Here is a 20,687-nt window from a genome sequence, read left to right as displayed (position 1 = left end):
CCACAAATAGGTTCTGCACCTAGGCAGGAAGAACCAGCTGCACAAATATAAGATGAGGAACACGTGGATGGCCAGTAGTGCATGTGAAAAGGATCTATGGGCCTTGGTGGAGCACAAGCTCAACATGAGTCGAGATGCAGCAGCAAAAAAAGCCAATGGCATTCTGGGCTGCATCAACCAAATTACAGCGTCCAGATCGAGGGGATAAAGGCAATTATATTCCAGGAACATTTGCAGCGCCACATGTTCCTGTCTTTACGGCCTGATCCTACACATGTTTTATACCATGGGTAGGCAAACTAGAGCCCGGGGGCCGGATCCAGACCAATCGCCTTCTAAATCCGGCCTGTGGACGGTTCAGGAATCAGCGTGTTTTTACAGAAGTAGAATGTGTCCATTTAATAAAAATGCATCTCTGGGTTATTTGTGGGGCATAGGAATTTGTTCACCCCCCCAAAAAAAAATATAGTCCAGCCCCCCACAAGGTCTGAGGGACAGTGGACCGGCCCCTGGCTGAAAAAATTTGCTGACCCCTGTTTTATATTCAGAAGTACCACAAATTCAGCTGGTAATTCCAAACAGAAATGCAGGCAAGAATGCCACCTTGATTTTCTGATTACAATATGCTGTTGTATTTAAGAGTCTTGCTGCATCAGGTTCAAGGGCGGGTCCTACTCTGGAAACTGATCTCTAGTAACAGCTGTCCAGAATGAATTCGGGAAGCATGCAGGCCAGGTGCAAAGGAAACTTGCCTCCTGTGCTGTCTGCGCTGGCCATCAGAGGTATACTGGAGCTGGAGCTGGAGGTTCCACTTAGCCGTCAGACCTAATATGTTGTTGTTTAGTCGTGTCCGACTGTTCATGACCCCATGGACCAGAGCATGCCAGGCACTCCTGTCTTCCATTGCCTCCCACAGTTTGGTCAAACTCATGCTGGTAGCTTCAAGAACACTATCCAACCATCTTGTCCTCTGTTGTCCCCTTCTCCTTGTGCCTTCCATCTTTCCCAGCATCAGGGTCTTTGCCAGGGAGTCTTCTCTTCTCATGAGGTGGCCAAAGTATTGGAGCCTCAGCTTCACGATCTGTCCTTCCAGTGAGCACTCAGGGCTGATTTCCTTCAGAATGGATAGGTTGGATCTTCTTGCAGTCCATGGGACTCTCAAGAGTCTCCTCCAGCACCAGAATTCAAAAGCACCAATTATTGGGCGATCAGCCTTCTTTATGGTCCAGCTCTCACTTCCATACATCACTACTGGGAAAACCATAGCTTTAAGTATACGGACCTTTGTTGGCAAGGTGATGTTTCTACTTTTTAAGATGCTGTCTAGGTTTGTCATTGCTTTTCTCCCAAGAAGCAGGCGTCTTTTAATTTTGGGACTGCTGTTCACCATCTGCAGTGACCATGGATCCCAAGAAAGTAAAATCTCTCACTGCCTCCATTTCTTCCCCTTCTATTTGCCAGGAGGTGATGGGCCCAGTGGCCATGATCCTAGTTTGTTTGTTTTTTAACTTCACACCTAATATAGCTGCCCGCAATGAATATGCTTCCTTTCCCCTTAACCGCAAACCATTTCTCAGAACATGCATTTGGGACGTTTCGGTTCCTCGATCCTCTCCCGCACCGCCTCGCTTGAGCTCACTTCCTCTCCTTTTAGTCCTGTCCCTTTAAGAAGCCGGCAAGTGGGCGGAGCTAGAATCCCTATTTTTTTTTTTTAATAAATATGTTTGTTTTCTGAAAAAGTAGAATGGGCGTCTCTAACTTGGCTTCCCTCCCTATCTCTACGGTATTTAAGGTCATGGCATGGTCACGTGCTGCCTTTGAAGCCGGCCTTCCGCGTTCCATTCTCCAAAGCCAGCCAATCAGAGGGCGGCTGGCGGCCCGGGAGTTCCCTCGGCTTGCTACTGTTTAAACCCAACATTCGGTCCCAGCGGCGCCCTTAAAGGGGAAGCGGCCCTGGTGGATGCGGAAGAGGGGATCCTGACGGCCGAAGCAATGGGTTCTAGACGTGATCCCTGGAGGAGATCCCACCCTTGGGCCAGGCCGGGTTTCTGCCTACGGCCGCTGCTGTTTCTGGGGCTCTGCTGCTGGGAAACGCGCGGGGTGGCCACCCCTGATCAGGTACGATTGGAAATGTCCCGGGGGGGTGTCTTTGTTTTGTCCTCCCCCCAATCTGCTCCCCAGCCTCATTGCCCCACAGAACTGGAAGGTTTAGCTGGGGCAAGTCGTTGGGCCCTCAGACCCACTGAACCCAACCGGTCCGGCCACGTATTGTGCCTCTCTCCTTTCCCCCCGGTCCGGACCGGATGGAAATCTTTGAAGGCCCTAAACACTTAAAAAAAAAAAAAAAGATTATGGTGTGTCTCCACCCTATATGGAAATAAAAAATAAAATAAAATCAGTGCCAGAAACGGGGGAGGGGGAAATGTGGAGTATAAGGAAGTTCTGATTTCCCACCCTCCTGCTACTTCAATGCCTTTTCTGAAATATCAAGTGTCTAATTCTTTCCAAAAGAAATATATATATATATATATATATATATATATATATATATATATATAGCATGCCCCTGCTTTGCTGATGCCCTAAGCACATGCTTATTCTGCCTTTTGGGTAGTGGTGGTGGTTGTCAAATATTTATTTATCCCCTGCCTTTTCCCCCGATGGAGACTCAGGATGACTTACAGATAAAATAAGAACAGCTAAAATCATAAAGGGGCGGCGGCAATACTTTAAAACAATTAATAGAATTAAAACTCTGTGTATTAGTTTTCTGCGGTGGTTCCCCATTTTTGGAATGCTTTTCCCAAGGATGCCTTTATTATGAAAACATTCCTGTAGAACCAGGCCTTTGGATAATTAAACAACCTATGGCCTTTTTTGTTTGTTTGTTACTATGTTCTGCATTTCCAAGTTTTTATATTGTAAACGGCCCGGTGATCCTTGAATGTGATCTGTTGCGTTGAGATTCCTGCATTGCAGGGGATTGGACTGAATGACCATCTGTGTCCCTTCCAGCTCTCCAGTTCTATGATTATTAAAAACATTAAAAACATTCAGACGATCAGAATAAAAACAGCACAGCGGCAGCCCCCTCCCCCCAATTAACAGCAGTCAGTAGTCCAGCTCTTCCCCCTGCATATAGCCAGTTAAGGTGAAAGCAACAGCCGGGACTGTAATGGCATCTTTGTGTCCCTCAATATTGGACTTAGATTCCCCACCCCTGAATCAAGACATTTGATGGTGCCAGATGCTATCTACGGTATTTTTGTTTCCGCATTTATAAACCGTGTTTCCTCCCAGGAGCTCAAAGCAGCATACAGTGGTACCTCGGGTTACATACGCTTCAGGTTACAGACTCCGCTAACCCAGAAATAGTGCTTCAGGTTAAGAACTTTGCTTCAGGATGAGAACAGAAATTGGGCTCCGGCGGCAGGAGGCCCCATTAGCTAAAGTGGTGCTTCAGGTTAAGAACAGTTTCAGGTTAAGAAAGGACCTCCGGAACGAATTAAGTACTTAACCCGAGGTACCACTGTACACGGTTCTTCTCCTGCTGTCCCTCCCCTAAGTTTATCTTGCAAAGTAGGCTAGGCTGAGAGAGAGTGACTCGATAAACACACAAGACGTAACCGGCTGTGTTCTTAGATAAATAAGGTATACTGTTCCTTGTATCAAATCATAAATTTCAACAGAAGTAACTCATAAATTTCAACAAACGAACAAAGCAGAAGACCCAGTGGATCACATCATTCTCTAGTCAGTTCATACATAAGGTCCATCAGTGTAATAGTGTCTATTCCACCTGTCTGTTCACAAGGTCCAAACAATCCACATGAAAGGTTGTTACAGTTCCACAGAATCCTTTCGCAGAGTCGAAAGACAAGGATTTCCGGAATATTGGCCTTGTTTCGCCATCCTGGGCTTCATTGGTAGTTAAAGCTCATATGTGATATTACAGGACAGTGGATCTTATGGCATAGTAGTAGCTGCGGTCTTATGAACTGGGTTCCACACAGTCACAAAAACAAATTAACCGAAAAAGCTTCAAAAACAAAAACACAAAATAAATTGCGAAAACAAAAGCGCAAAACTTAGTCCGTTCCGGATGTCCGTTTGACTTCCGAAATGTTCGAAAACCAAGGCGCAGCTTCTGATTGGTGCAGGTGCCCCGGAAACAATAGCTGACAGCCACATTGGACATTCGGCTTCTGAGAAATGTTCGAAAACCAGAACACTTACTTCCTGGTTTTTTCAGGGGTATAAGTAATAAATTATTATTATTATTATTATTATTATTATTATTATTATTATTATTTCTGGTGCCTTCTCAGGAGAAGGCAGCAGGCGGTTTCTCCCTGGTTGCACCTCTTGGCAATGTGGCTGTTCTGCTTGCCCTCCTCCTCAATTTGTCAACATACCTGCCCTTCCTTCCTATGTTTTGTGGGAGGGAAATGTCGAGCTGACCCCAGCCTTGGCTGCACTGCTCCCCAGGTACGTTGGCAGTCTTCTGAAGTGCCAAACAGATGTCAGAGCAGTGCCACGTAGATGTTCCCAGTTACTGCAACTTTTAAACAAGCTGTGGCTTAGCAATGAGACTGGGGTGGGCAGATTTCCAAAATTAAAACCTAAACAAACAACACACCGTTGCTGCAGACTTTGTCGTTCCTCTTCCCCTGCTTTCTCGGCAACAAATAGGATATGAGTCTGCAACAAAATGTTGCTGTATACGGAGTGCTTCTCTTCAGGGTTCCACACGCAACGGCCCTGTCTGCACTAGACACTCAAACCAGTATCATACCACTTTAAACTGTCATGGCTTCCCTCAAGGAATTCTGGGAAGTGTAGTTCATTAAGAGGGACGTGGGTGGCGCCGTGGGTTAAACCACAGAGCCTAGGACTTGCCGATCAGAAGTTCGGCGGTTCGAATCCCCGTGACGGGGTGAGCTCTGGTTGCTTGGTCCCTGCTCCTGTCAACCTAGCAGTTCGAAAGCACGTCAAAGTGCAAGTAGATAAATAGGTACCGCTCTGGCGGGAAGGTAAACAGCGTTTCCGTGCGCTGCTCTGGTTCGCCAGAAGCGGCTTAGTCATGCTGGCCCCATGACCCGGAAGCTGTACGCCGGCTCCCTCGGCCAATATAGCGAGATGAGCGCTGCAACCCCAGAGTTGGCCACGACTGGACCTAATGGTCAGGGGTCCCTTTACCTTTACCTTTATACCATAAACCGCCCTTTGATCCACAGATGAAGGGACTGCCTATGAATTTAGTTAATTAATGAATTAGCATAATGCACATCTCAGTTCCAGTGACTTTTGCATGAGAACGGTTAACCGCGTGCCTAGCTTGGCAGCCCAGCAGATCGGGATCACAGACAAGAATCTGGGCTGTGAAATCAAATCACTCTTATGTGCCGCTTGCCTTATCAGGCTTCTGTCAAAGAAAGCTATTCAGCCAAGGCACAAAGCATTGAGGAATAACTTGTTTATGCCAGTTAGATTTAATGTGGCTTAAAAAATTGGAATTCGAGTGTGCTATCATAAGGCAATAGGCGTGGGAATGGGGATGAATAACTTTTTTAAAAAAAACATATTGGAAGGCAAATTCTGTCCTTCAACGAAGCATGGAAGCCCTTCTGTGTTTTCTGGGGTGGTCAATACCTTTGTTGTAAACATACAAAAACTTGGTTAGGATCCAGCCACAGTAAAGGATCTGATTTCTTTCCGCAGGGCCTGTAAGACAGAGTTGTTCCGCCTGGCCTTTGGCTTGGAATCAACAAGATCCCCTCCCCCTCTTTCCTTTTTCTTTTCTCTTCCTGTGATGGAACTCCTATTTGGGGACTTCCCTGGCTTTTTTCTGGCCCACGTAGGACCAGTCTGGATAGTTGGCCTTGGTGAAGATTTGACGTTTTCATCCCCCAAAAGTTTTTGATTTGAGTTTCTACTGAAATGAGGCAGTTGTATTTTAATCTTGTTTTTAAGTTGCATGTTAACCAATTGTTTTTATACCTGGTGTTAGCCGCCCTGAGCCCGGTCTTGGATGGGGAGGGCGGGGTATAAATAAAATGTATTATTATTATATCATTAAAGCATTTTGAAGCCCCACTGATGCCGAACAGGAAAATCACGGGTTTAACTTGCTCCTATCAGCAACCGCAGGATGCACATGTGCTGAGTGTTGGCTAGACATCTCATCGAAATATCTGGAGCTGTCTTATACAAAGAGTCAGACCATTGTTCCATGTAACTCAGTATTTCCTACTCGGACTGGCAGCAGCTCTCCAGGGTTTCAGGCAGGGAGTCTGAGCCTGGACTGAACCTGAGACCTTCTGCACACCATCACTACCCGGAAGCTACAGCTCCTCCCGCCTAATGCTGCCCTTTCAGATTTCCCAGAAGGGAAATCAGAGGGCAGGGCTGCAAAACGGCAATATTTTCAAGGTTCAAAGGTCCGTCTGTCAAGAAGGCAGTTCTGCACGTGCTGCAGAGGGAGGCGAAGGGCAGAGCGGGCTCACCAGCCTGGGAAAGAGAACTCTAGCCCTTGTAAAAAACAAAAATCTGCCCTTATTCCCTTATGGGGAACACAAGAGCCCTTATAGAGTCCTTTGTGTGTTTTTTTTTAAAAGATATTTATTAGAGTTTAACAGATACAGAAAAAAGAAAAGCACACAATAAAAAATTACAAAGTTTCAAAAATAAATGAAAAAAGAAAAAATACATTTAAAAAACAACAACGTCAACAGTACATCAAAACATTAAAAAAGAAAAAAGAAAAACATTTAAGAGGCAAAAACATTTAAAAAAGCAAAAAAGCAACCAGTATTTTCATGTCCTTATCTTTCATTTACTTATTTCCTTGACTTCCTCACACCTCCCTTTTTTGTATTCTAGTTCAATTAGTTGTTTCAGCAAGTCCTTTCCCTCTTTCTCAAATTTAGCTCCATAATTTGTCTTAATGCAATTTAGCTTTGCATTTTACACCTTTACCCATTATCAATCTATACTTACTTAATTCTTTATAGCATTTCTGCTAAAGCCATATAACTTCATTCCAGCATCCTTCTAGCATTCATTAATTTTACAATGTTTCTGTAAATATACTTTAAATTTTTTCCAATCTTCTTCCACCAACTCTTCTCCCTGGTCTCGGATTCTGCCAGTCATTTCCGCCAGTTCCATGTAGTCCATCAGCTTCATCTGCCATCCCTTATAGAGTCCTTTGTAGGTTCTCCATCGGTCGGAGAAAATAACAGAGGCCAACCAGAGACTATTGAGAAGCAAAGCAGCTTGTAAGCTTGATCTTGATTGAACTGTTGCAACAGGGTGCTCCCCTCACACGCAGGAAAGGAGAACAACCCCGAACCAAGGTGTGCACACCCTTATATAGACATTTTAAATTGCCCGCCCTGGAGTCCAAGACCACCCCCAGAAACATCATACATACATCACAGAAAGGGCAGTCTACAACAGAAATCTGAGTGCCTTGTTTATCTCCTGTCTGGCAGGCTACCTGTTAATGGTCACTTGATTGGATACCCTGGGGAGCCTGGCCAGTCTTTTGTCATGACAAATACTTAGTTCCTGAGCCAGGTCACAGGCTACCTCTATTCATACACAGACATACCCTTAAGACAGGATTTGTGAAGGAGGAGACAATGGGGAGGCTTTTCCATTTTCCTTCGGCCTTGCAGAGAAATATTTGAGGTCCATTTGGGAGGGACAAAATGGTTTCAGGACTTTTTCTGTGAGCTTTCAGGCATGTGGTTCATATATGCAGTTATGAACATTTATCTTTAAATTTTTTATTTCACCCTAAACCTCCACTCCCCTTCATGGATCACTGCCTTCACCTTGCCAACAAAGGTCCGTATAGTAAAAGCTATGGTTTTCGAAGTAGTGATGTATGGAAGTGAGAGCTGGACCGTAAAGAAGGCTGATCGCCGAAGAATTGATGCTTTTGAATTCTGGTGCTGGAGGAGACTCTTGAGAGTCCCATGGACTGCAAGAAGATTCAACCTCTCCATTCTGAAGGAAATCAGCCCTGAGTGCTCACTGGAAGGACAGCTCCTGAAGCTGAGGCTCCAATACTTTGGCCACCTCATGAGAAGAGAAGACTCCCTGGAAAAGACCCTGATGTTGGGAAAGATGGAGGGCACAAGGAGAAGGGGACGACAGAGGACGAGATGGGTGGACAGTGTTCTCGAAGCTACCAGCATGAGTCTGACCAAACTGCGGGAGGCAGTGGAAGACAGAAGTGCCTGGCATGCTCTGGTCCATGGGGTCACGAAGAGTCGGACACGACTAAACGACAACATCAAAACCTCCACTGCCTTGTGGGAGATCTTTGGGAGAAGAAAAGACTTAAGGAGTAAACCTTACACAAATCCAGAGGGGAGGCGCCTTGTACGCCTCCTTCCAGCAACTCCTGCAGCTAAGCGTCTTGCTTTCCTTTCCTTTGGACCACATCAGCGAGGCCGAGAGCTGGGTCTTGTCCTGTGGGCAGCCCAGGACCTCCATACTTGTGCCCAGGGAGGTCCCTTTGGTCCTGGGAATGTAGTGGTTTGACTTCACCCCCGGAGGCACACTCCATTGTGTCTTGAGACAGATGAATGCCCTCGCTCTCTGCTCCTCCCTTGAAAAGCATGTCAGGGGAACAGGCTTATCAAGAACTCTCTCCCCTGACATTGAACTTGACACCTTCCAGGTTCAGGCAGGGAAGAGGCCGATTTAGTCAAAGGACACACACACACACACAGAGACGTGGGCTCACTTGGAGCGTGACAATCAAGGACGCAGAGCGCTTGCCTCCTAGCTTCACTGCCGATGACTCATCGGCACCTCTGATCACATGCCTGGCAGAAAACAGCAATTGTGGGGTGGAAAATAGCAGGGAAATGGCACAGGAAGTGTCAGAAGGCGTGGAAAGCTTCACATTTGCTAGCACACTGTACCCTCGGCTAAAGCAAGTGGTGCTTTGCTCTACATTTTAAAACGTGCGTTGATGTTGTAATAGATAATAAAAATAAATTTTATTTATACCCCACCCTCCCCAGCCAAGACCAGGCTCTACATTTTAAAATGTGCATTGATGTTATAATAGATAATAATAATAAAAAAAATTTATACCCTGCCCTCCCCAGCCCTCAGGGCGGCTAACACCAATTGATTAACATACACCTTAAAAACTAGATTAAAATACAACATTAAAATGCAGCCTCATTTCAGTAGAAACTCAAATCAATATATATATATATATATATATATATATCCATGGATATATATCCATCGGTAGTATTCCTAATAGAAAAAGTTCTGGGGTTTTTTTAGAAATGTAAATTTGAATAATTTTTTAAAATTTGCTGTAAACAAATTCTCGCTTTGATTGGGCAAATCTTACATGGGTCAAAAGCTGCGCCGTGCACCGAGCCCTCGCTTTTGCAAATGGCTGTGTTGTTGTGTGGTAGGAATTTTGAGGTCTTAGGTATATGGTAATGTTCATAAGCGTACCAACCAAGCACATACATAGATCAGCACAGGAAGACCGACCGGGAACCATTTTGATTCCTAAACGGAGCAAATGTTTTCTCTGCAAGGTCAGAGTGGGAAACCACCCCATTGTCTCTTTCCTCACAAATCCTGTCTTAAGGGTATGTCTGTGTTTGAATAGGGTGTGAGCCTGTGACCTGGCCCAGGAACTAAGTATTTGTATCATTACAAAAGACTGGCCAGGCTCCCCAGGCAATCCAATCAAGTAACCTGCCAGACAGGAGATAAACAACATTCAAATGCTCTGTTTTAGACCGCCTTTTCTGTGATGTAGGTGTGATGTATCTGAGGGGTGGTCTTAGGTTACACCCCTTCTGTGATGTATGTATGATGTTTCTGGGGGTGGTCTTGATCTACAGGGTGGCAATTTCAAAAGTCTTTATAAGGCCTTGCGCGCCATTGTTCTGGGTTCCTCCTCCTCTCCTGCAGGTGAGGGGAGCACCCTGTTGCAACAGATCAATAAAGATCAGGCTTACTAGCTGCTTTGCTTCTCAATATTCTCTGGTTGGCCTCTGTCATGTTCTCCTACCAATAGGGAACCTATGTAAGGACTCTATACGGGCTCTTGGATACCCCATAAGGGAAAAGGGCAATTTTTGTATACAACAGTCGGTTCTTGCAGGGGACGTTGGAAAAGCCTGTTCTCCCTCGAAAGTCCCTTCTGCGTTTTGTGTCTCGGCAGGTGAAGCCCATGATCACGATGGAGCAGCTCCTATGGGTGAGCGGCAGCGTCATTGGGGAGGTGAACACCTTCAGAGTCCCCCTCATCGCGGCGACGCCACAGGGCACCCTCTTAGCCTTCTCCGAAGCCAGGAAGCACTCTGCCTCCGACACCGGGGCAAAGTTTATAGCCCTCCGCAGGTCGCTGGACAAAGGTTTGAGGGGAGCAAGGCCTGTGGGGAGGGGGTTGGAAGAAAAGGGTGTCCGCAGACCCCTGAGGAGCTGAAAGTGCTGCAGCACAATTTCAGGGGTGGGTTCCTTAGTCTTTTGTGTGTGTTTTAAGGGAAGCCACCTGCTTTTAATTTTTTTTGAAAACATTACTGCATTTATATCCCACTTTTTCCCTCCAAAAACAGCATAACCAGTGCTCCCCTCCTCTGTTAATCGTTGTTGTTGTTGTTCTTGTTGTTACAGTGGATACTTGGGTTACATTACCTTCGGGTAACGTAACTTTCGGGTTGCGAACCTGGCAAACCCAGACGTGTATACTTCCGAGTTTCGCTGTGCATGCGAAGAAGAAGAAGAAGAAGAACAACAACAACAACAACAAGAAGAAGAACAAGAACAAAACAACACAACAACAACAACAACAACAACAACAACAACAACAACAACAACAACAACAACAACAACAACTTATTTATACCCCGCCCATCTGGCTGGGTTTCCCCAGCCACTCTGGGCGGCTTCCAACAGAGTATTAAAATACAATAACCTATTAAACATTAAAAGCTTCCCTAAACGGGGCTGCCTTCAGATGTCTTCTAAATGTCAGGTAGCTGTTGTTCTCTTTGACATCTGGTGGGAGGGCGTTCCACAGGGCAGGCGCCACTACCGAGAAGGCCCTCTGCCTGGTTCCCTGTAACTTGGTTTCTCGCAGCGAGGGAACCGCCAGAATGGCGCTGGACCTCAGTGTCCGGGCAAAAGCGCTCTATTGCGCTGCGCATGTGCAGAAGCGGCGTCGCATATTGTGGACTTTTCAGGGTACATAAGGACCCCCAGAATGAATTAAGTTCATATCCGGAGGGTGCACTGTATTATTTTATCTATTGAATTCATATACCGCCCTATACCTGGGGGTTTCAGGGCGGTTCACAGAATAAAATCAAGATATAAAACTACAAAATACATAATAAAAATGAAAACAACAACCCAATAGCCCCCCCCCCCAAGAAAAAAACATTTTACAAGGGCATAGGATGTCAATCAAATCAAACAAAGGTTAGAAAAGAACGTTTTTGCCTGGCGCCTAAAGGTGTATAATGAAGGCACCAGGCAAACTTCCCTTGGGAGAGCGTTCCACAGATGGGGAGCCACTGCAGAGAAGGCCCCGTTGTGTTGCCACCCTCTGGACCTCTCAAGAAGGAGGCACATGAAGAAAGGCCTCAGATGATGATTGCAGGGTCCAGGTAGGTTCATATGGAAAGAGGCGGTCCTTGAGGTATTGCGGTCCTGAACCATTTAAGACTTTATAGGTCAAAATTAGCACTTTGAATTGGGCCTGGAAACTAATTGGTAGCCAGTGCAGTCGAACCAGGATCAGTATACCTGAAGGAGCATCTCCACCCCCATCGTTCTGCCCGGACGCTGAGGGCCTTCTGGCGGTTCCCTCACTGCGAGAAGCCAAGTTACAGGGAACCAGGCAGAGGGCCTTCTCGGTAGTGGCACCCACCCTGTGGAACGCCTTCCCACCAGATGTCAAAGAGAAGAACAACTACCAGACTTTTAGAAGGTATCTGAAGACAGCCCTGTTTAGGGAAGCTTTTAATGTTTAACAGACCACTGTATTTTACTATTTTGTTGGAATCCGCCCAGAGTGGCTGGGGAGACCCAACCAGATGGGCAGGGTATAAATAATATATTATTATTATTATTATTATTATTATTATTATTATTATTATTATTTATTTGCTCAAACCGTCTTGCTCCCTACAATGACCCTGTGAGGTAGGTTAAGAGGCAGCGACTGGCTCAAGGTCACCCAGTGAGCTTCATAGCAAAGCGGGGATTCGAACCCTGATCTCCCAGGTCCTCAGAGTCACAGCCTCTTAACCCACCTCACAGGGTCGTTGTAAGGATTAGTGGGGGGACGGTGAACCATGTACTCCTTGGAGAAACAGCTGGGATATAAATGCAGCAAATAAGCCCTTCTGCTTAGCTGCTTAAGAAAGCTGGAGGGCCAAGCCGGATGGAGAAATCAGAGATCTCCACATGGTCACAATTGGGCCTACGTTTGTCGCTAAATGCGCTCGGCTAATTTCTAGCACTGCTGTGAAAGCTTATGCCAGTGTCTGCCAACCTGGCGCCGCTCAGGGGCTTTGCACTACAACTCCCACCAGCACCCAGCCTGCACGGAAACTTCTGGAAGGCGCCAAGTTAGCGAAGGCAGGCTCACGCCTCACGTCTGCCAGAGTCTTGTGCGGCGCCTCAGGCGTGTTTCTCATAATAATGCTGGCCTGTCTCTTCCAGGCGCTACCTGGACGCCGACTTCCTTCATAGTTGACGACGGTTCCCTTCAGGATGGCCTCAACTTGGGGGCGGTGGTGGTGGACTCTGAACAGGACATGGTGTTCCTGGTTTATACGCTCTGCGCTCACTACAACAAATGCCCCACGGCCAGCACCATGATCATTCGCAGCCGCGACGACGGCGTCACCTGGAGCATCCCCCGAAACCTCTCTGAGGACATTGGCACAACCATGTTTGCCCCGGGACCAGGCTATGGCATTCAGGTAAGCGGCCTTTAAAGCCCTAAACGGCCTCTTCCCAGTATACCTGAAGGAGCGTCTCCACCCAAGTTGTTCTGCCCAGACACCGAGGTCCAACTCTGAGGGCCTTCTGGCGGTTCCCTCACTGAGAGAAGTGAAATTACAGGGAACCAGGCAGAGGGCCTTCTTGGTGGTGGCACCCTCCCATCAGATGTCAAGGAAATAAACATCTATCTGACTTTTAGAAGCCATCTAGGAAAATTTTTGAGGGACGCGGGTGGCGCTGTGGGTAAAAGCCTCAGCGCCTAGGGCTTGCCGATCGAAAGGTCGGCGGTTCGAATCCCCGCGGCGGGGTGCGCTCCCGTTGTTCGGTCCCAACGCCCGCCAACCTAGCAGTTCGAAAGCACTCCCGGGTGCAAGTAGATAAATAGGGACCGCTTACTAGCGGGAAGGTAAATGGCGTTTCCATGTGCTGCGCTGGCTCGCCAGAGCAGCAATGTCACGCTGGCCACGTGACCCAGAAGTGTCTCCGGACAGCGCTGGCCCCCGGCCTCTTGAGTGAGATGGGCGCACAACCCTAGAGTCTGTCAAGACTGGCCCATACGGGCAGGGGTACCTTTACCTTTAGGAAAGTTTTTAAGGTTTGATGTCTCACTGTTTTTAAGGTTTGATGTCTCATTGCGCATGCGCAACCGCCAAAACCCAGAAGTAACCTGTTCCTGTACTTCTGGGTTTCGGCGGGTCCGTAACCCGAAAAAATGCAACCTGAAGCATCTGTAACCCGAGGTATGACTGTAGTTAGTTAGTTAGTTAGTTAGTTAGTTAGTTAGTTAGTTAGTTTAGTTTAGTTTAATAACCATGGTTGTGTGTCTTCCATGATTCGACAGGTACGGAGTGTGCTTTATCCAACAGTTTAATTTAGGCTGTAAACCACGTTGAGATTTTCCCTTTTTTTAAAAAAAAAAGTACACACTGGCACAGAGACAATTTAAATTAATTAAATAAATACTAAATGTTCAACTTCTGGAGAATCTCAACTTCCGTTTAACAAAAGGGCAAGTTCCTGGACCTCATTGCTGCTGGAGATATGCTCAACAGCCCATGGCAAGGCTTGCTAAAATCTTAGGAGCCTGGAAGGTGGCAGGGGTTGGGTCAGTTTGTGGCTACGTGTTGCTGCTTCCACTCAGCGCTACCGCTGGTAGCCAGGAAACAAGGCTATAGAAACCTCATCCAGAGGGCTGAAGCAGTGCCGTGTGCATGCAAGGATAACGGCAGGGAATGGGCCTAACTCCCACTCGGTCACCTCTGCCTTTCAGAAACGTTATGAGCCCAAGAAGGGGCGTTTGATCGTTTGTGGCCACGGGACGCTTTTGCGGGACGGGATCTCGTGCCTCCTCAGCGACGACCACGGCTTAAACTGGCGATACGGGCGGCAGCCCTTGCATGGGATACCTTATGGCAAGGTGAAGCTGCCCAGCGACTTCAATCCCGATGAGTGCCAGGTGGGTGTGATCCTAAACTTGAGGGGTTGCTACAATCCTGCAAGCAGCAGGGAAGAAACAAGCAGCGTTGTTTGGAAGCCCTGGCTGTGGTAAACAGAATCGTGGAATTGTATAGTTGGAAGGGACCCCCAGAGTCATCTAGTCCCAACCCCCTGGAAAAAGCCTGGAATCGATTCACAACCACAATAAAAGTGTGGCAACATACCTTCTCTCAGTGTTCTCTTTCCAAAGCTAAGCATATCCAGTTTTAGCATCTGTTTTTAATATGTTAGACAGTGTGAAGGAAGCGTTCCTAAGAACCTTCCCTGGAGATCTTTGGATAAAGGGTGGTATGTAAAATGGCGTATAAATAAAGTAATTAATTAATAATTACTGCAATGCGCTCTATGTAGGGCTACCTTTGAAGGTGGCCCGGAAACTACAACTAATCCAGAAAGCGGCAGCTAGACTGGTGACTGGGAGCAGCTGCCGAGACCACATAACACCGGTCTTGAAAGACCTACATTGGCTCCCAGTACATTTCCGAGCACAATTCAAAGTGTTGGTGCTGACCTTTAAACGGCCTCAGTCCAGTATACCTGAAGAAGCGTCTCCACCCCAATCGTTCTACCCGGACACTAAGATCCAGCGCCGAGGGCCTTATTGCGGATCCCTCGCTGCGAGAAGCCAAGTTACAGGGAACCAGGCAGAGCGCCTTCTTGGTAGTGGCACCCGCCCTGTGGAACGCCCTCCCACCAGATGTCAAAGAGAACAACAACTACCAGACTTTTAGAAGGCATCTGAAGGCAGCCCTGTTTAGGGAAGCTTTTAATGTTTGATGGACTACTGTATTTTAATATTTTGTTGGAAGCTGCCCAGAATGGCTGGAGAAACCCAGCCAGATGGGCGGGGAATAAATTAATAATAATAATAATAATAATAATAATAATAATAATAATAATAATAATAAAAAATTAATAATAAATTATTAATAGGGGAGTGGAGCACTTGGAACAGAGCCCTCAGAACAGAGCTAGGAAACGTTCTGATACCCTTCAAAATCTGCCCCCTTCTCACCTTCCCTCCTCAAATTACCTCCTTGCAGCCCTACGAACTTCCTGACGGCTCCGTGGTGATCAACGCCAGGAACCAGAACTTTTACCACTGCAGTTGCCGCATTGTGATTCGCAGCTACGACGCCTGCGACACCCTCCCTCTGGAGAACGTGACGTTTGATGACACCTTGGTGGACCCTGCAGTGGCTGCCGGAGCCCTTGTCAAATCCGGCCTTGTCTTCTTCAGCAACCCGGCCCATGAAAAGCGCCGTGAGTGAGGGGGAATCTGTGTGTCACAGGGGGAGAATGGGCTCCATGTGGCTGGAAGAGGGGTGGCTTCCGGCAGACAACACGGCAGACTCAGTTCCTGGGCCGGGACAAATGTTTCCAGCCTCTGCTACAAAGCTGGTGATGCAACTAGGCCTCCCAGGTTGAGTCTCTTGGGCTTGCCAATCAGAAGGTCGGCGGTTCGAATCCCCGTGATGGAGTGACCTCCCGTTGCTCAGTCCCAGCTCCTGTCCACCTAGCAGTTTGAAAGCACGTCAAAGTGCAAGTAGATAAAATAGGTACAGGTGAGGCAGGAAGGTAAACGGCATTTCTGGTTTCCGTCACGGTGTCCTGTTGCGCCAGAATCAGTTTAGTCCTGCTGGCCACGTGACCCGGAAAGCTGTCTGTGGACAAACGCCGGCTCCCTCGGCCTGAAGGTGGAGATGAGCACTGCAACCCCATAGTCGCCTTTGACTGGGCTTAACCGACCTTTACGTTTACCTTCTAACTGCTGCACTTCTAAATTGAAGAATCCTCTTTGTTGTAAGGTGTTGCCAAAGAGAGAGGAAAGAATGCAAGGTGTGAAAGAGCCAAGAAAACAAAAGCCACCGCAGCCCTTTTATTATTGTTATTTGTATACCGCACTTCATCCGTAGATCTCAGGGCGGTTCACAATGTAAAATCACAATACAGTGGTACCTCAGGTTAAGAACTTAATTCATTCTGGAGGTCCATTCTTCACCTGAAACCATTCTTAAACTGAGGTACCACTTTAGCTAATGGGGCCTCCCACTGCCGCCTCACGATTTCTGTTCTCATCCTGAGGTAAAGTTCTTAACCTGAGGTACTATTCTGGGTTAGTGGAGTCTGTAACCTGAAGCATCTGTAACCTGAGGTACCACTGTATAAAAAACACAAAATACAAAAACAAAACAACTAATCCCCCCCCCCCCCATTCCCGGAACACATTTAAAAGGTCACTTGATTTTTGCCATGCATTTTTTAAAAAAATCAAATCATTATTTTTATTTTTGATTATTTTTATTCAGTGGATTTCCAATAATAAAAATAATTTTATTATTTGTATACTGCCCATCTGTCTGGGTTGCCCCGGCTACTCTGGGCAGCTCCCAACAGAATATTAAGAACCCGATAAAACCAAAGCCATTTCACTGCAATGGTATGTTTTGTGTGTTCAGTTAACTTGTTGTGTAGTTGAATAGCTGCTATCATTGCAGTGCCGTCAGCGTGCACATGTTACTTTGCTCCTTTAGTTTTTCATAAAGAGTTAGGTGCCTGACTCCAAGGCACTTGAAATCTAATATAAGGAGGAACATAATGAAGGGTAGGACAGGAGTGAGGAAATCTTACTGTAGCACGGCCAATACATTCTTGTATTGTTTATACATTTTATGCCTTAGTATTGGCTGTGATTGTGGTTAAACAAAATAGCTCTGTGTGTTCTCCCATATAGCTTGGAGCAGGGTTTCCCAAACTTGGGTCTCCAGCTGTTGTTGGACTACAGCTCCCATCATCCCTAGCTATCAGGAATGATGGGAACTGTAGTCCAAAAAACAGCTGCAAACCCAAATTTGGGACACCTTGGCTTGGAGAGCTCAAGCCTTCCAACCTCATGGGAATAAGAGGTTGAGGGCCTGTCGTGTGAGAGGTTGTTTACTGGCATGCTTTACTTTTGTTTATTATATATTTTGTGTCTTCCTTTTGTATTTTTATGTTGCGAACTGCCCTGTGATCTCTAGATGAAGAGTGTCGTACAAACATAATGGATAAATAAGCAAAAGAATGATGATAATAATAAATAACTTGTTATTTGTGCCCTGCCAACCAGGCTGGGTTTCCCCAGCCATTCTGGGCAGCTCCCAACAGAATATTAAAAACATTAAAAACTTCCCTAAACAGGGCTGCCTTCAGATGCCTTCTAAAAGTCAGATGCTTGTTTTTTTCTTGACATCTGATGGGAGGGCGTTCCACAGGGCGGGTGCCACCACCGAAAAGGCCCTCTGCCTGGTTCCCTGTAACCTCACTTCTCGTAGTGAGGGAACCGCCAGAAGGCCCTCGGCGCTGGACCTCAGTGTCCGGGCTGAATGATGGGGGTGGAGATCCTCCTTCAGGTATACAAAATCAGCCCGAGGCCTGGTTGAGGAGTTACTTTTTTGTCAGGTGAACACGACCTTACGTTCTCTTTCTCCCCTCTGGCCTAGGGGTGAACATGACGCTACGTTGGAGCTTCACCAACGGTTCTTCGTGGTGGAAGGAGCCCCTGCAGATCTGGAGCGGCGCCAGCGGTTATTCCTCGATGACTTCCCTGGACGGGGCTGCCCCGGAAGATGCTCACAGCCTCTTCATCATTTACGAGAAGGGGCGCCTCCAATCCACTGAAAGCGTCTCCGTGGTCAAGATCAGCATCAACGGGGAGCTCTGACCGCACTTTCGGGCCCTCGGCCGTCCCCTCTCCCCATGTGCCTTGTAGTCACACTTGAAGCTCTGCGACTGCTGGGTTAGGATAGAAGGGAATTTGTGGGGAGAAATCAGCAACATTGGGTGGGAGGGCTCGGGGCAGCGATTCGAAGGGCATTTGGCAGAAAAATACTCTCTACAAGACTTCCTAGTGGGCAGTACAGGCCCAAGCCATTCCTTTCCCCACAGTGACATTGGGGCTGCCGTTCTACCTCAGAAACACTCCTGATTTCAGATGCTGCTATTGAATTTCTGGGCGGGTGGAGGTTGCAAAGGCGAGGGGTGGGGATGGGGTGGGTTGGAGAGAGGAAGACTTGATGACGACGAAAGTAGACTGATGAAGAAGCACATGGTTAATATACATTGGTTTGTTTTCTAAGTGGGATCAAGCGGAAAGAGGAAAGCCGGGAAGTTTTGAGACAAATTAATAAATTAATTGATGCACCTTTAACCTATCGTCTCCGTCAAATTTTAAAAACTTGTTTCTAGTGAGAAGGAGCACCCAAAAACTGGATGTAAACGGCCAGGCAGATACCCCTGGAAAGTTCATAAGCTGGCCACTTCTTGTTGTTCATCCCCAGCATCCATAACTTGAAACCTGGGCCTCCCATTTATCCATCGGAACATACAGTGGTACCTTGGTTTACAACCATAATCCGTGCCGGAGGTCTGGTTGTAAACCAAAACAGGTTGTAACCCAAGGCGTGCTTTCGCCAATGGGGCCTCCAAAAAAGGGGGTGGGTTGTAATCCCCCCCCCCCAAAAAAAATGGGTTGTAATCCAAAAAAAAGGACACGCACTTCCAGGTTTGACGTGGTTGTAATTGGAAATGGTTGTAATCCGAAACGGTTGCAAACCAAGGTAAAGGTAAAGGGACCCCTGACCATTAGGTCCACTCGTGACTGACTCTGGGGTTGTGGCGCTCATCTCGCTTTATTGGCCGAGGGAGCCGGCGTACAGCTTCCGGGTCATGTGGCCAGCATGACTAAGCCGCTTCTGGCGAACCAGAGCAGTGCACAGAAATGCCATTTACCTTCCCGCCGGAGCGGTACCTATTTATCTACTTGCACTGATGTGCTTTCAAACTGCTAGGTTGGCAGGAGCTGGGGCAGAGCAACGGGAGCTCACCCCGTCACGGGGATTTGAACTGCGGACCTTCTGATCGGCAAGTCCTAGGCTCTGTGGTTGAACCCACAACCAAGGTACCACTGTATAATAAAACAGAGCAATCAATCCGTTCTGTGGTAAACTGCCTCTGACCATGGAACCTCGTGGTGTATGGCCACAGAAAGACCGATAGATACGTTTATCGAGTCTAATCCCTTTACAAAAGCCATCTAAGCTACATTGCCAAGATCAAACCAGCATGACATAGCACCTGGTGTTATTTTACTGATGATGTCAATTACAGGGCCTCCGTACAGCAGGCTGGCACTCCTCACTATCCCTTGAAGCAGGTAAATGTGTAACCTTGCCTGCAGAACAGGTAAGGGGAGGTATGGCAGGGTAGTTAAGCATTAACTGTTTCCTGAGCTCTTTTCAAGAATCTTGATTTACGTCATCGAGGCCGATTCCTGGAACAAAGGCAACAAGCCAACCAGAACACACTGTCCTCCGGGTGCCTCACGCTTTAATCAGCAGCTATGTCGATTTTAAAGTTTTAACTGATTTTACCGAATCAGCTAGTTTTAACCGGTTGAATTGCCGTGAAGCACACTTGCATTTTTTAAATTTTTGTTTTGTTTTGGTGTACAGTGGTACCTCCGGTTACGTACTTAATTCGTTCCGGAGGTCCGTTCTTAACCTAAAGCACCACTGTTCTTAACCTGAAGCACCACTTTAGCTAATGGGGCTTCCCACTGCCACCGCGCCGCTGCCGTGTGATTTCTGTTCTCATCCTGAAGCAAAGTTCTTAACCCAAGGTACTATTTCTGGGTTAGTGGAGTCTGTAATCTGAAGCGTATGTAACCCGAGGTACCACTGTATTAATATAACAAGACATTGTGGACGTCCAACAATTCTGAATAATTCAGTACAGAGGAACTGGAAGTGCTTCCATAATTATGGTAAACTATGGAACTCATTTCCACAGGACATAGCCATGGCCACAAACCTGGGCGGCTTTCAAAGAGGATTACCAAATTGTTTATTAAATAGAAATGGGCACCTACAATTCTGATACCTTGCTGAAAACCTTTCGGTTTTGCCACCTGGTTGTTTTAGAGGAGTCGTTTGGTTCTGTGTTGTTCCTTTGTCCTGCGTTTTATGATTTTATAACTGAACGACGTTTTCATTTTTTATTGGACGCCGCCATTAATAGATTTACGAGCTGGCAGTTTATGAGTACTCTTAAGAAATAAATACAATAAATAAACTTTTCTATCGGACTTCCTTCTGATCCTACAACTTAAGTGGATGAGCAGGCAGCGTTGGGCAAAGGTC

The 20,687-nt window shown here is 46.8% G+C and overlaps 1 protein-coding gene across 1 annotated transcript; it reads left to right on the top strand.

Annotated features, from left to right (window-relative positions):
• Positions 1-1,862: 1,862 nt before the first annotated feature.
• NEU1 (neuraminidase 1) lies at positions 1,863-18,697 on the top strand. The gene is made up of 6 exons (XM_077922494.1): positions 1,863-2,118; positions 10,220-10,412; positions 12,727-12,989; positions 14,282-14,467; positions 15,552-15,771; positions 17,991-18,697. Exons 1-6 carry the CDS (start codon positions 1,993-1,995, stop codon positions 18,209-18,211), a joined length of 1,209 nt encoding a protein of 402 aa, XP_077778620.1. The 5' UTR covers positions 1,863-1,992; the 3' UTR covers positions 18,212-18,697.
• The last annotated feature ends 1,990 nt before the right edge of the window (positions 18,698-20,687 follow it).

This window comes from Podarcis muralis, chromosome 2, assembly GCF_964188315.1.
Source record: "Podarcis muralis chromosome 2, rPodMur119.hap1.1, whole genome shotgun sequence".
Classification (NCBI taxonomy): domain Eukaryota; kingdom Metazoa; phylum Chordata; class Lepidosauria; order Squamata; family Lacertidae; genus Podarcis; species Podarcis muralis.
Note: the sequence above shows the minus strand (reverse complement) of the source record. Positions and strands in the feature narration are given on the sequence as shown.

What these genes read in the sequence shown, in the direction of transcription:
- NEU1 (XM_077922494.1), top strand. Translation starts at nt 1,993, where the DNA reads ATGGGTTCTAGACGTGATCCCTGGAGGAGATCCCACCCTTGGGCCAGG. An exon ending in GACCAGGCTATGGCATTCAG is followed by an intron (nt 12,990 to 14,281) that starts GTAAGCGGCCTT and finishes TCTGCCTTTCAG; the next exon opens with AAACGTTATGAGCCCAAGAA. An exon ending in CCCGGCCCATGAAAAGCGCC is followed by an intron (nt 15,772 to 17,990) that starts GTGAGTGAGGGG and finishes CCTCTGGCCTAG; the next exon opens with GGGTGAACATGACGCTACGT.